The sequence below is a fragment of the Oncorhynchus gorbuscha genome, linkage group LG02, assembly GCF_021184085.1.
Source record: "Oncorhynchus gorbuscha isolate QuinsamMale2020 ecotype Even-year linkage group LG02, OgorEven_v1.0, whole genome shotgun sequence".
Taxonomy (NCBI): domain Eukaryota; kingdom Metazoa; phylum Chordata; class Actinopteri; order Salmoniformes; family Salmonidae; genus Oncorhynchus; species Oncorhynchus gorbuscha.
The window spans coordinates 29886492-29901930 of record NC_060174.1 but is presented as its reverse complement, the minus strand read 5'-3'; the positions used below and the strand labels follow the sequence as shown (position 1 = coordinate 29901930).

The 15439-nt window shown below is 41.2% G+C and overlaps 2 protein-coding genes across 4 annotated transcripts in view; both read right to left on the bottom strand.

The window, feature by feature from the left end:
- edc4 (enhancer of mRNA decapping 4) overlaps window positions 1–6300 on the bottom strand; it is a 36780-nt gene extending 30480 nt beyond the window's left edge. For 2 of the 3 annotated variants that reach the window (XM_046307175.1, XM_046307183.1), the window contains exons 1-4: window positions 6110–6300; window positions 5128–5272; window positions 4603–4714; window positions 483–582 (exon numbers count right to left, since the gene is read on the bottom strand). In XM_046307175.1, the coding sequence (XP_046163131.1) occupies window positions 483–582; window positions 4603–4714; window positions 5128–5272; window positions 6110–6197 (445 nt within the window). In that variant the 5' untranslated portion in view covers window positions 6198–6300. Of the gene's footprint in view, window positions 1–482; window positions 583–4602; window positions 4715–5127; window positions 5273–5405; window positions 5697–6109 lie in introns of those variants that run through there. The other variant, XM_046307193.1, reaches the window with a different exon arrangement.
- A 1188-nt stretch (window positions 6301–7488) lies between these two features.
- Window positions 7489–15435, bottom strand: nutf2 (nuclear transport factor 2). Its single transcript, XM_046307163.1, has 5 exons — window positions 15300–15435; window positions 13074–13182; window positions 11940–12011; window positions 11701–11799; window positions 7489–8203 (listed from the first exon to the last, which is right to left on the bottom strand). Exons 2-5 carry the CDS (start codon window positions 13170–13172, stop codon window positions 8090–8092), a joined length of 384 nt encoding a protein of 127 aa, XP_046163119.1. The 5' UTR covers window positions 13173–13182; window positions 15300–15435; the 3' UTR covers window positions 7489–8089.
- Window positions 15436–15439: the final 4 nt, after the last annotated feature.

The window sequence follows — 15439 nt, the reverse complement described above, 5'->3', positions numbered from 1 at the left end:
CCCTTAACAGGCAGTTAACCCACTATTCCTAGGCAGTCATTGAAAATACAAATTTGTTCTTAACTTACTTGCCTAGTTAAATAAAGGTTAAAAAAAATTGTTTTTAAAATAAAAAATGGGTGTGGCTGAAATTGCTGAATCCACTCATTTGAAGGGGTACACGTATATTTTTTCCAATCAAAAGGACACGTTTGTGGTTTCCAAGGCATAGAAATATGAATGGAACATACGGTCAGAGTAAGCCATTTGTGTAATCAATCTTGTTATCGTTTCACCAGAACAAGTGCTTAAATGAGGCAAAACTGATTTTGGGTGTATTTGATACTAATAAAGTTTGCTGCTGACACCCCAGCAATCCATCACTGCACTGCCTGGTTAAGCCAAATAAATAGTCAACTGGACTTCCAGAATGTCAGACATTGGCCTGGAGAGGACTCCTAAATTTGTACAAATAAAATGGCAATATATGTTTCCACACTCACCTCGGATTGCATATGCCAGGTATGAGTTAGAAACTGCAATCAGGTTGCCGTAGTAATGCCTGTGCTCCCAGTCGTACTTGGCGACAGGCTGGATTTTTACCTGCATGGAACAAGAGAAAGAGTTCAAATTAGGGACCCATATTTACAGAGAGCAACAGACTTGCCAAGAAAAATGTGTATTAGGTTAACATGATAGATATCCAACCAATGGTAGTAAGCTCTACACAGTAGACTGCTCTGTAATGAATTGCTTAGCTACCTAGCGATATCTGGACTTGAGATACAGCCACCCTTTGCATAAAAAAACTAGCTTTCCATTGTTTTCATCTATCAATATTTGTGTTGCGACCCTGGTGTTTCTACCAGAGGCATTTCTATGTTTTCAAGGACAGAACGGGGAACACAAAATGTTTAAATGCCCAGTACAGTAGTTCTCAATAAGAAATCATTTCTCTAACAATTAAGTACACTAAGCCAAAGGTATGTGGACACCCCTTCAAATTGGTGGATTCAGCTATTTCAGCCATACCCGTTGCTGACAGGTGTATAAAATGAGCACACAGCCATGCAACCTCAATTGACAAACATTGGCAGTAGAATGGCTGGTACTGAAGAGCTCTGACTTTCAATGTGGCACCATCATGTGAAGTCCATGGAGAACAAGAGCACCTCCTCCCAGCTGCCCACTGCACTGAGGCTAGGTAACACGGTCACCACCGATAAATCCATGATTATCGAAAACTTCAATAAGCATTTCTCAACGGCTGGCCATGCCTTCCGCCTGGCTACTCCAACCTCGGCCAACAGCCCCCCCCCCCCCCCCCCCGCAGCTCCTCGCCCAAGCCTCTCCAGGTTCTCCTTTACCCAAATCCAGATAGCAGATGTTCTGAAAGAACTGCAAAACCTGGACCCGTACAAATCAGCTGGGCTTGACAATCTGGACCCTCTATTTCTGAAACTATCCGCCGCCATTGTCGCAACCCCTATTACCAGCCTGTTCAACCTCTCTTTCATATCGTCTGAGATCCCCAAGGATTGGGAAAGCTGCCGCAGTCATCCCCCTCTTCAAAGGGGGAGATACCCTGGACCCAAACTGTTACAGACCTATATCCATCCTGCCCTGCCTATCTAAGGTCTTCGAAAGCCAAGTCAACAAACAGGTCACTGACCATCTCGAATCCCACCGTACCTTCTCCGCTGTGCAATCTGGTTTCCGAGCCGGTCACGGGTGCACCTCAGCCACACTCAAGGTACTAAACGACATCATAACTGCCATCGATAAAAGACAGTACTGTGCAGCAGTCTTCATCGACCTTGCCAAGGCTTTCGACTCTGTCAATCACCATATTCTTATCGGCAGACTCAGTAGCCTCGGTTTTTGTATCATTTAATCGGATGACTGCCTTGCCTGGTTCACCAATTACTTTGCAGACGGAGTTCAGTGTGTCAAACAGCAGACGGAGTTCAGTGTGTCAAATCGGAGGGCATGCTGTCCGGTCCTCTGGCAGTCTCTATGGGGGTGCCACAGGGTTCAATTCTCGGGCCGACTCTTCTCTGTATATATCAATGATGTTGCTCTTGCGGCTGGGCGATTCCCTGATCCACCTCTACGCAGACGACACCATTCTATATACTTTCAGGCCCGTCATTGGACACTGTGCTATCTAACCTCCAAACGAGCTTCAATGCCATACAACACTCCTTCCGTGGCCTCCAACTGCTCTTAAACGCTAGGAAAACCAAATGCATTCTTTTCAACCGATCGCTGCCTGCACCCGCATGCCCGACTAGCATCACAACCCTGGATGGTTCAGACCTTGAATATGTGGACATCTATAAGTACCTAGGTGTCTGGCTAGACTGCAAACTCTCCTTCCAGACTCATATCAAACATCTCCAATCGAAAATCTAATCAAGAGTCAGCTTTCTATTCCGCAACAAAGCCTCCTTCACTCACGCCGCCAAGCTTACCCTAGTAAAACTGACTATCCTACCGATCCTCAACTTCGGCGATGTCATCTACAAAATTGCTTCCAACACTCTACTCAGCAAACTGGATGCAGTCTATCACAGTGCCATCAGTTGTCACTAAAGCACCTTATACCACCCACCACTGCGACTTGTATGCTCTAGTCGGCTTGCCCTCGCTACATATTAGTCGCCAGACCCACTGGCTCCAGGTCATCTACAAGTCCATGCTAGGTAAAGCTCCGCCTTATCTCAGTTCACTGGTCACGATGGCAACACCCATCCGTAGCACGCGCCCCAGCAGGTGTATCTTACTGATCATCCCTAAAGCCAACACCTCATTTGGCCGCCTTTCGTTCCAGTACACTGCTGCCTGTGACTGGAACGAACTGCAAAAATCACTGAAGTTGGAGACTTATCTCCCTCACCAACTTCAAACATCTGCTATCTGAGCAGCTAACCGATCGCTGCAGCTGTACATGGTCTATTGGTAAATAGCCCACCCATTTTCACCTACCTCATCCCCATACTGTTTTTATTTATTTACTTTTCTGCTCTTTTGCACACCAATATCTCTACCTGTACATGACCATCTGATCATTTCACTCCAGTGCTAATCTGCAAAATTGTAATTATTCGCCTACCTCCTCATGCCTTTTGCACACAATGTATATAAACTCCCCCTTTTTTCTACTGTGTTATTGACTTGTTAATTGTTTACTCCATGTGTAACTGTGTTGTCTGTTCACACTGCTATGCTTTATCTTGGCCAGGTCGCAGTTGCAAATGAGAACTTGTTCTCAACTAGCCTACCTGGTTAAATAAAGGTGAAAAAAAAAAATCATAGGATGCCACCTTTCCACAAGTTAGTTCGTCAAATTTCTGCCCTGCTAGAATTGTTCCGGTCAACTAAGTGCTGTTATTGGTAAGTGGAAACATCTAGGGGCAACAAGGGGCTCAGCCGCGGAGTGGTAGGCCAAACAAGCGCACAGAATGGGACTGCCGTGTGCTGAAACGAGTAAAAATCGTCTCGCTTCGGCTGCAACCCTCACTACCGAGGCCCAAACTGCCTCGAAGCAACGTCAGCACAGAACTGTTTGTCTGGAGCTTCATGAAATGCGTTTCCATGGCAGAGCAGCTGCACACAAGCCTACAATCACAATACGCAATGCCAAGAGTTGGCTGGAGTGGTGTAAAACTCGGCACCAGTGGAAATACTTTCGCGGGAATGATGACTCACGATTTACCATCTGGCACTCCGATAGACAAATCTGGGTTTAGCGGATGCCAGAAGAAAGCTACCTGCCCGAAAGCATAGTGACAACTGTAAAGTTTGATGGAGGAGGAATAATGGTTTGGGGCTGTTTTTTCATGGTTTCGGGCTAGGCCCCTTAGTTCCAGTGACGGGAAATCTTAACGTTACAGCATACAATGACATTCTAGACTCTGTGCTTCCAACTTTCAGAAACAGTAGATTGGGGAAGGCCCATTCCGATTTCAGCATGACAATGTCCCCGTGCACAAAGCAAGGTCCATAAAGAAATGGTTTGTCGAGATAGTCAAATTCTTCCATGCCTGGCCTAGACAGAGCCCTAACCTCAAACACCTTTGGGATGAATTGGAACGCAGACTGCGAGCCAGGCCTAATCGCCCAATCTCACTAATGGTCATGGCTGAACAAAAACAAGTCCCAGTAGCAATGTTCCAACATCTAGTGGAAAGCCTTCCCTGAACAGTGTCAGCTGTTACAGTTACAAAGGGGGGGACCAACTCCATATTAATGCACATTATTTTGGAATGAGATTTTTGACAAGCAGGTGTCCACATACTTTTGGTCATGTAGTGTAACTTAGTGTAATAGTTTTCCATTTAAAATCGTCAGAAATGATTGCACAAAAATCAATTTAGCAAAACATTTCTCAAGCTAAAAATTGCTCGGACTGATATTTATTTTCCCCATTAGCCGACGCCTATGGAAACTTACTGGGATCTGACAAATGAAAAATACATTGACAAAAAAAACTTTAGATACATTAAAAAAACATTAACATGTTCTTATGTTGTTAAACTCATCAGCTATTGCACAAATATGATACAAAACACATGAAAAACTAAATTGACTGTACTGGGTCTTTAATCCTTAAAGTCTTACCTTGTTGCTGCCACGGGCCTTGCTGTCAATGCTTGAGTCTCGACTGGCCACAATTTCAACATTGTTGGATGTGATGGGAATGCAAGTGGAGCCATCATCCCCAGAGAGGCAGCTGGTAAAGAAACCAAATACAGTGTTTCCAAACTGGGTACTTGATCTCCTTAAAAGATCTAGATGGAACATTATTAATCAAAGGGACTTATAGCACTTAGCAAGGTCCCAACATTGCTTTACAATTGTATAAAGAAAAAACAGGCATAAACTAAGACTCAACAACATGAACAAAGCTGGAGGGAGGGGGGAGGAATACGAACCCTGTTTAGAGTAAGGGACAGAGGGTAAGGTACAGGTTTAGGGTAAGGTTGTGCTCAATATGGTGAAAGGGCAGACATTGGTTTTTGTTTCAACATTTAATCAACCCAAATGATTTTCACAGCATACCAAATGTGAATTTCTATAGCTGAGAAATATGTGCATGCAGAGAAAAATACAACATAATAAAGTAGACGTAACATTACTACTTACATTATCTGGCACTCTTGAGTATTCATGTTCTCTGAATTAGGGCCTGTGGATTCATCCATCGTTGACCTGCTGCCAGCTCCCGGCAGAAGTCCATTCAATTCGCCATTGAACGATGTTTTTCTTTGGCTCTCACATGGAGATGAGTCTACGAAAACAACCACCTGTGAGTAACTGGATATCACCAAACGAAGACATCTTAAAGCCCTATTATTAAAAAGTATGCGTTGAGCAGAGAAGGGTAATCTCGTGCCACCAGGAAACCCATTCTTAATGCTGACCTTCGAGGACTGATGTTTCATCGCTTCCAAAGAAACTAGGCAACCTCGTGCGGTATGATTTGGTACCTGCTGCCTAATTATTTAGTTACCGACCAAGCCAGTTACTCATCATTAATTAACCTTATGGAGGTAGGTAGCATTTGGTCACTTCCAAACGCCAACCAGCTAGCTAGCTATGCAAAGTACGCTAGTTTGATAACGAACGTTGCGTTGCATTGCTAAATACCAAACAAAAACAAACAACCTGTAAGTCAGTAATGTTAGTTAGCCAACATCCTTTAATGTTGTAAGCTACTTAACTAGGTAGCTAATTACATAGCTAACGTTAACTTGAATGGCTTTGCTGGCTAGCCGTGATGCAACATACGAAATAAACACTAACGTTAAAATGTTGTAAGTTTCATACTTTAACTAGTTACTGCGAGCAACCATTGTCACTTCGCTAACTAAACTAGCTAGCAGTCCAGCTTACTAATAAGTTCGCAAGTTGTAAATTAGCGGACGTAAGCTAACTATCTTAAGCCACATTTTCACACGTAATTAACGTAAACTAGCTAGCTTCGAATGTGAACACGCTTAGCTAGTTTGCATTTTGCAGCTAGCAAGCTAACGTTAGCTAGGTAGAACTTTAAAGGGCTAGGTAACGTTAGCTTGTAATGCGGCCTAAAAGCCCTTATTCACCTTTTCATTCCCGGTAAACTTACCTACGTTGTTCCCGGGTCTATCCAACTTTAATATGTCACGAAGATGCTGGGTTGCACCCTCTATATCTATGTTTGAATTTGAAGCCATAGGTAAGGGATAGGGGGAAACGGATTCGTCAGAGGGGAGCGAAATTATTTATATTTTCGTTCTATGCTGTTAGTTTTGTGAAGCAGGCAAGTATAACCAAGCACTTCTGGGTCACGGATTTTCTTGGATTCCTTCAAAATAAGAGTCCCATCCTGTATACTTTAATAATTACGGCGAAATGGCTTATTCTGCTTACTTAACATAGTTCGTTATCCAACACTACAAACTAGGTGTTCATGCATTTCTCACCCTCCACGGCACTAATAAAATAATGCTACGTCATAGAAAATACATTCAGATTCTATACACAGAAAACAGCATGAGCTAATAAAAATGCTTTGTGCTCATCTCAAATATGCGGAATCCCTTCTTGAACCCTGCTGAAAACCAATAAACACAATAAAAGTCATACTTTTCATACGTCTTTTATTTCTGTCTGCCAGAAGAATAGAATACCTTGTACATCTGTGAATGATAGCAGACCTTGAAGACCTTGAAGAGATGCCTTTGGTCTTCTTAATTGAACCAGTGTACCATCAGGGAAAACAAAAACTGTAGCCAATGCACTGGCTGAGGGAGGAAAAGCATTAGTTATGCCAGTCGTTGATTGACAGCAAACAATTGGTAACACTAGATAATTAAGCTGTAAATCAAATCTAAATAGAAAAAAAATTGATTACTGGACAAATTTTAATGTAAAAATATGATCATATGAGAGAAGTGGCCCCCACCACCACTTTACTTTTCCTGCAGGAAGTCTTGGGGATTTCCTTGTCACACAACTGGCAAGAACTGTTTCTTTATTTTCCAAAACATTGTATGGAATTCAAATGTGCAGTCCGTACATTCTGTTCCATGTGGAAAAGAGATTATATATATGTAATCATTGTAAAAAAAAAAAAAAAGTAAAAAAAAAAAAAAAAGGAAATAAATAAGGACAAGCCTCTCCAAAAATGTCAGGTCACTGCTACAGTACATTGATGGCACAAAGTGATCCCAATTTCCAAGAGCATGCTTCAAATCATTATGGGGTTCTATTTCTGCAGTATCGGCCAAAGGAAATTATTTTGGGGGAAAAAAATTGAGGGAACCCTATGTCCATATATATAACAATATATTGGCTGCATCTTGCTCAAGAAAATACATGCTATAGCAGAACATATACAACAATGTGCTATAGAACTGACCAGAACCTATATTGTTTACAATATAATGCTAACACAATTAAAATAAGAGTGACAAGGTAAGTGGAGGGAGAGAAATGGGTAAGAAAGGCAGAGGAACAATGAGCTCACATTAAGAAAAAGTAAACGGTTTATTGTGTATCATGGCTTTTGTATTCATTGTCACAGAGAGCATGAGGAGGAAATGGGAAGCTTGCTGGTCTAAGGATGTTATTGATAATATTTTCTATTATTATTTGGATTGCTAGAGCAACCTGACATAACAATGAATGTTAAATTAAACTTTTAAAGAGAGATTTAGTTGTATACAATAAGGTAAGCTGATAACACACGGGAGTACGATGAGAAAACATGAGGATATAAGACATTGAGTCTGAACATAAAACTAAAATGGTGAAGGTAAATTGTTACATTTTTTTCCTTGTCTGCCATCTTCAGATATTTAAGCTCCCCAGCATCATGCAGGTCAGCGTAGGGAAAGGGACTCTGATGGATCTGTGAACTCTCAGCAAAGGAACAGATCTAATTTCAGTTGAAGGCATGTAGCCTATGTGCCTGCATGTCTCTGTGATTGACATCTGGAATCCGGTGTAATTTCTCAAACAGGTATGGATGATACAGAGAGGAGGTTGGGCATTTAGGTGTCTCTGCAAGACTTCCCCCATCCTCAGCCTTCCCTTATATCCACTCTGCCCACTTCTGGTGTCCTTAGCCAAAATTGTGCAGCGCGAGCCGGAACATGTCATTGGTGCATACCCAGGCATCATTAATGTTCTTCAGGATGAAACTCTGATGAAATCCCATGATGGGGTCCTCATCAGCCTGTAACACAAAGAGAGAGCTTAGTAAAAAGTCACAGTTATGACAGTGAATCTAATCCACAGCTGGGTGCAAAGCTGTATACTGGACCCTATTCCAACTAAACTACTGAAAGAGCTGCTTCCTGTGCTTGGCCCTCCTATGTTGAACATAATAAACGGCTCTCTATCCACTGGATGTGTACCAAACTCACTAAAAGTGGCAGTAATAAAGCCTCTCTTGAAAAAGCCAAACCTTGACCCAGAAAATATAAAAAACTATCGGCCTATATCGAATCTTCCATTCCTCTCAAAGATTTTAGAGAAGGCTGTTGCGCAGCAACTCACTGCCTTCCTGAAGACAAACAATGTATACGAAATGCTTCAGTCTGGTTTTAGACCCCATCATAGCACTGAGACGGCACTTGTGAAGGTGGTAAATGACATTTTGATGGCATCGGACCGAGGCTCTGCATCTGTCCTCGTGCTCCTAGACCTTAGTGCTGCTTTTGATACCATCGATCACCACATTCTTTTGGAGAGATTGGAAACCCAAATTGGTCTACACGGACATGTTCTGGCCTGGTTTAGGTCTTATCTGTCGGAAAGATATCAGTTTGTCTCTGTGAATGGTTTGTCCTCTGACAAATCAACTGTACATTTCGGTGTTCCTCAAGGTTCTGTTTTAGGACCACTATTGTTTTCACTATATATTTTACCTCTTGGGGATGTTATTCGAAAACATAATGTAAACTTTCACTGCTATGCGGATGACACACAGCTGTACATTTCAATGAAACATGGTGAAGCACCAAAATTGCCCTCGCAGAAGCATGTGTTTCAGACATAAGGAAGTGGATGGCTGCAAACTTTCTACTATTAAACTCGGACAAAACAGAGATGCTTGTTCTAGGTCCCAAGAAACAAAGAGATCTTCTGTTGAATCTGACAATTAATCTTAATGGTTGTACAGTCGTCTCAAATAAAACTGTGAAGGACCTACTCTGGACCCTGATCTCTCTTTTGAAGAACATATCAAGACCATTTCGAGGACAGCTTTTTTCCATCTACGTAACATTGCAAAAATCAGAAACTTTCTGTCCAAAAATGATGCAGAAAAATTAATCCATGCTTTTGTCACTTCTAGGTTAGACTACTGCAATGCTCTATTTTCCGGCTACCCGGATAAAGCACTAAATAAACTTCAGTTAGTGCTAAATACTTTGTCGTCTTCAAATAACATGAATGTTCTAAAAAGCAGATTTCAAGTTCAAGGTCCACAGTGAAGATCAGAGCTTTCATATAACGCCATTACTGTGGCTTCGACTAGTTAATAATTTGTCAAACAAGCCAGCCTTCACTATAATCTCGGTTCAAATTCAATAAACCACTTTGTTTGTTGCAGTTTATAGTGCATTTCCCCTCTCTTTTAAAAGGGATTGTCCGTATACCTTTTAGCCAATTGTTCTGAAAGTAGCGCCCGTGAGCCAAAAATGGTCCTGACAATTGCGTACAACATCACATATGTGCCACACGTGATTGCTCTCGTTCTCCTGTTTGTGATTCCGGCTAGCTGTCACTCAAATGGCAAGGGGCTGAATCTCATCGTCTGGAACTTTAATTGCTAGGGGGCTGGCCAACGGGCGTAGAAATGTAGGGAAATGGCGCAGCAGTTTCCAGAAAAGACGCTTTCAAACTAGGGATTTTGTGGCCAAATGCAGAAAGACAGTAATTCTGCTCGTATGAACTACACATTGACACATCCAGCCCAAAGAGGGTGGTAAAAAAAAGACTAGTCGACCAAGGTACCAGAGCATGACTTTAAGCAGAGTGGGAAAAATTGTGATTAGATCACATTTTTAGCACCCTGAATGCACTGTGGTCTCTAATTACCAAACTCTAGTTTGGCGTAAGATTAGTAAAAGCCTAACTGACCCATGGTCACTCAGAACACTGATCCTTACTGACAGTAAGTAGGAGAAGATGAGTCATAAAACCACAGATAGGTCAAAGGTTGTGCAGGGCAAGCCTGAAGAATTTGTTGGTGCAAACCCAGGCATTCCTATAATTTTTCAGCAAAAACATGTACTGGAAGCCCAGGACCTGGTCATCATCTGCCTGCGAGACAGACAAAATACAATAGCCCTGACTTCTAATGTGCAAACTACTTACCGACCTCTCACACATACCCTTGTTTTTACTACCATAGGAAGGCTTGGTCCATATCTTATTCAGTCTATTTGCGTCAGCAGATTAATAAAAGCATAGCTAGTTATATCAACTTGGTGAACAAAGGGCTTGAAACTGTGAAGCTGAAAACAGATGTTAAAAAGCACAGCTAGGTACAACATACAGTTTGATCCAACAGACAGAATCCTGACTCTTCATTTAAAACAATTTAAACAAATACAGTAACTTTCAAAGCAGGTGGGGATTTCTAACCTGTAAGCTATTCAGTTGTTAGTTAAGAAACTGGCAATATACAGTACTGTTCAATAGTTTGGGGTCACTTAGAAATGTCCTTGTTTTTGAAAGAAAAGCTACTTTTTTTGTCCATTTAAAATAACATCAAATTGATCAGAAATACAGTGTAGACATTGTTGTAGCTGGAAACGGCTGATATTTTATGGAATATCTACATATGCGTACAGAGGCCTATTATCAGCAACCATCACTCCTGTGTTCCAGTGGCACATTGTGTTAGCTATTCCAAGTTGATCATTTTAAAAGGCTAACTGATCATTAGAAAACCCTTTTGCAATTATGTTAGCACAGCTGAAAGCTGATTAAAGAAGCCTTCTTTAGACTAGTTGAGTATCTAGAGCATCAGCATTTGTGGGTTCAATTACAGGCTCAAAATGGCCCAAAAAATACCTTTCTTCTGAAACTCGTCAGTCTATTCTTGTTCGGAGAAATGAAGGCGATTCCATGCGAGAAATTGCCAAGAAACTGAAGCTCTTGTACAACGCTGTGTACTACTCCCTTCACAGAAAAGCGCAAACTGGCTCTAACCAGAATAGAAAGAGTGGAAGGCCCCAGTGCACAACTGAGCAGAAGGACAAGTACATTAGAGGGTCTAGTTTGAGAAACAGACACCACACAAGTCCTCAACTGGCAGCTTCATTAAATAGTACCCGCAAAACACCAGTCTCAACATCAACAGTGAAGAGGCGACTCCGAGATGCTGACCTTCTAGGCAAGGGTTTTCTAATGATCAATTATCCTTTTAAAATGATCAACTTGGATTAGCTAACACAACATGCCATTGGAACACAGGAGTGATGGTTGCTGATTATGGGCCTCTGTACGCCTATGTAGATATTCCATTAAAAATCTGCCGTTTCCAGCTACAATAGTCTGTTACAACATTAACAATGTCTACACTGTATTTCTGATCAATTTGATGTTATTTTCTTGGAAGAAATGTGCTTTACTTTAAAAAACAAGGACATTTGTACGTGACCCCCAACACGTTAGAACGGTAGTGTACATTTTTACAGTATTAGAATGACAATAACTTACTTTTAATTGTCCTACTACCATACTCATTATACAGCTGTCAGGTGTGGGCTGGTGGTCTTGTGCTGTTATACTGTGAGCTATTTTTAAGAAGGGGAGAGTCTGAAAAGAAATAATAAACAAGAGATGTATCTGAGACAAGCACATTCCACCAATATATCCTGTTGAATCAGTGCACTCCTGACACACTATTGAGACATTCCATTCTGTCATGCTCAGGTATATTTTAAAATATCACTCACAGAAAGTTTCTCGACAATCGCTGCTTTTCCCTGGAATTGCTGTCCCTCCCATGTAAGGCATGATGCATCGATCTGTAAAAAGGAAAAGCAGAGGTTTGAGTTTGTCAGTGGGAGAAGGCACATTGGTGGTATAGGGTGGAAGGATGTGAGGTATGTCCCGACTCCCAATCTGTTTCATTCACAACTAACTTTTCTATGCATACTCAAGTTAGGGTATGAGAGAGTGATATGCAACTATTTAGTCATGTACCATGTGGAAGAAGAATAGAAGAACGGGCTCTGCTGCTCTTACCTTATTCTTTGATAAAAATGTAATTATTGTTCAAGGGCAAAATATAGTAAACAGAAGCCTTTCAGTAATAGATTTGTATAATAACGCAAATGAGTCAAAGGTTGTGCAGTTCTCCTCCCATCTAAAAATATAAATCGTGCTACCAATAGGGGGCTCAAAAACAACACATTGACTCAAGAATGCTAACCTAGCTGAATGTAAAGAAAAGGGAACAATCAACAACTTGCTTGTTCTCATGATTGATAAATGGACATTACAATTATTTGAACAGCTTAAAATAAGTAACTATATGCTGTCTTTGTACCTCTTATTGAAATATATTATGCTTTATATTATGCTTTATATATTATGCTTTAGCTTGTAAGTGTCAGTATGCATGCATATTTGCCTGTCCCACAGTCTAACTTGATACTTCTTTGGCCCAAAACGTTCCTCAGATGAATGCTTGTCAAAACTTATTTGATCTAGGTCTAGGATCAGTCTCTGAAACACATAAACCAAGTAAAGTTTTGAACAGTAACATTGAAATAGGGCAAGACTACAGAACATGAAGTGATTCAACAATCTTTCCCTTGGATAGTGTTTGGAATGGAATTATCAGGGAGCATTTGCTCACAGGTCTGGAGATATTGTATGATGCACTACTTTTCTATTTGAAAAAAACTGAACATGAACAAATATCCAATTTATTACTAAATGAGTTATAACAGATGCAGAGGTGGTTAGACTGTTGAAGGAGATGGTGGAATAAATGCATGGGGGTGAAGACTGCAGGGGTGAGAACAGGACACAGGAAAGCAGAACTATGATTAATATTCATTGGTACAGACAGATCCACTCACATATATTGCTCCAAGCTGGGTCCTGTCCGTGTCAAACAGCTGGTAGTAATGTTGCACAAAACTGGATCCTATCTGTTCCCAAATCGGCTTTTCCCCCATTCTGAATCACCTGGAAACAAGTTCAATTGGAAGAGACATCTTATGAGTGTACAATCCTAGTGGTGTGGATGACATAGACTAAACTCAAGAGATCTGGGCAAGAAAGACCAGGTAGAGCTGGTTGGGTTTGCACTTAGGGGCAAAAGAAAGAGTCCACACCCAATTGCTCCATATCAAATAAAATTGTATGTCACATGCGCTGAATACAACAGAAGACCTTTACCATGAAATGCTTATTTACAAGCCCTTAACCAACAATGCAGCTCAAGAAATAGAGTTGTGAACATATTTACTAAATACTTTTTGATTGTATTAAAAAAATGTAACAAGATATTGAAATAAAATAACGAGGCTATATACAGGGGGTACCGGTACCGAGTCAATGTACGGGGGTACAGGTTAGTCAAGGTAATTTATAAAGTGACTATGCATAGATAATAAACAGCGAGTAGGGGGGGGGGGGGTCGTCAATGTAAATAGTGTCATCTATGGATTTCACATGACTGGGAATAGAGATATGCATCTGTTGGTCACAGATACTTTTTTTTAAAGGTAGAGGCGTGAATCAGAACCAGTCAGTAAATACTGGTTGCCACCATTTTGCCTCATGCACCGCTACACATCGACTTCACAGAGTTGTTCAGGCGGTTGATTGTGGCCTGTGGAATGTCGTCCCACTTCAATGGCTGTGCGAAATTGCTCTAAAATTAAGTTGGAGGTGGCTTATGGTAGAGAAATTAACATGACATTTTCTGACAAGAGCTCTAGTGGACATTCTAGTCAGCATGCCAATTGCACGCTCCCTCAATTTGAGACATCTGTGGCATTGTCTTGTGTGGCAAAACTGCACATTTTAGAGTGTTCTTATTGTCCCCAGTACAAGGTGCACCTGTGTAATGATCATGCTGTTCAATCATCTTATTGATATGCCACACCTGCCAGGTGGATGGATTATCTTGACAAAGGAGAAATGCACACTAACAGGGATGTAAACAAATTTGTGCACATTTTAGATAAGTAAGCTTTTTCGGCATATGGAAAACGTCAAGGATATTTTATTTCAGCTCATAAAACATGGCATTTATTTTTTTATTCTGTATAGGAAATACATTTTTGAATTCAGTGGTTGAACAATATATTAACAGCACCAGGAATACACGCACTGACTAAACGTTTTAAAAAAAGGAGCACTGTAGAGTATTCTTCTTTGGAGGTTTTTCAGAAAACAGAGACAGCTGATAGGACAAGGTTATGCTTCTTTGGCAGAGAAAGCAAACCACGCACACTACTTTAGAACAATTGGGCAAATACCACCAAGGGCCATAGTTTAGCAACAGTTACACCCAAATTATGGTACCTATTCTGACAGTGCTAGCTAAACTAGTCTTGTTTGGATCAGTGCGCTGTCAGTCACGGCGTCTCACGTGCCTCCCCAACCCACATTAACTTTATACGAAGCTTGCATAGCTAGCTACCTCAATTATTCACACGAACCTAGGAAATACTCGTTTACAAATCCCTTGCACTATAATTGCAACACGTTATTTCCAATCGTGTCGTTTGAGATTTCAAAGATAAGATCGCTACTAACTAGCTAACTCAATCAAGTTATACAAGATACTGTAGCTAGCTACTATAGCTAACGTTTCATGTGTTCGTCAGCTGAATGCTATCTACTTACAGTCCGCTCACGCTGTGAGCATGCCATGACATGGGCAATGTTGGACTCTTTCTTTGACTTTGGCTGAGCTAGCTAGCATAGGCAAGGCTAATATCAAAGATCAAACGTTGGTTGGTTGTCTGACTAGCTCGATGTCCCGTATTTCTTAGCTAATAAAATGCAATCAAAGGGCTAGACAATTAAAATCTAAAGTGAATGCTAGATATACAAGTGGTATCGCACGATCGGCTGCTAAAAATACCCTAACCGTTCCTCAACATTCTGAAGCTTCTTTCGACTGGGCCCAGCCAGAACATAGGCGTGTCCTAGCTATCACTTTTGGCGAGCCACCGCCTGTCAAAGAGGTATATAAACTAATCCATTCTGAATCATAATAGGATACGCTTTTCGCTAGAAGACAAATGTTTATTTAATATAGAATTACATTTTTTAGAAAAGCAACTTACCGCGAACCCAAAACCGTGCCCCGGCTTCCAGTTATGGCGATTACACCAGTGTAGGCGCATGCTCATCTGTCTAATGCTACGTGGGAAATGAAGTTCTTCACGCCATACAGCTGGTTGGTTTCTCCACCCACACGAAACTC

Bases quoted from the DNA above. Each gene is read 5' to 3' on its own strand.
- nutf2 (XM_046307163.1), bottom strand. From the start codon at position 13,172: ATGGGGGAAAAGCCGATTTGGGAACAGATAGGATCCAGTTTTGTGCAA. The intron at 12,012-13,073 runs GTGAGTGGATCT...TCCTTTTTACAG, and splicing joins CCCAGCTTGGAGCAATATAT to ATCGATGCATCATGCCTTAC. The intron at 8,204-11,700 runs GTAAGTTATTGT...TTTGTGTTACAG, and splicing joins TGGTAGTAGGACAATTAAAA to GCTGATGAGGACCCCATCAT.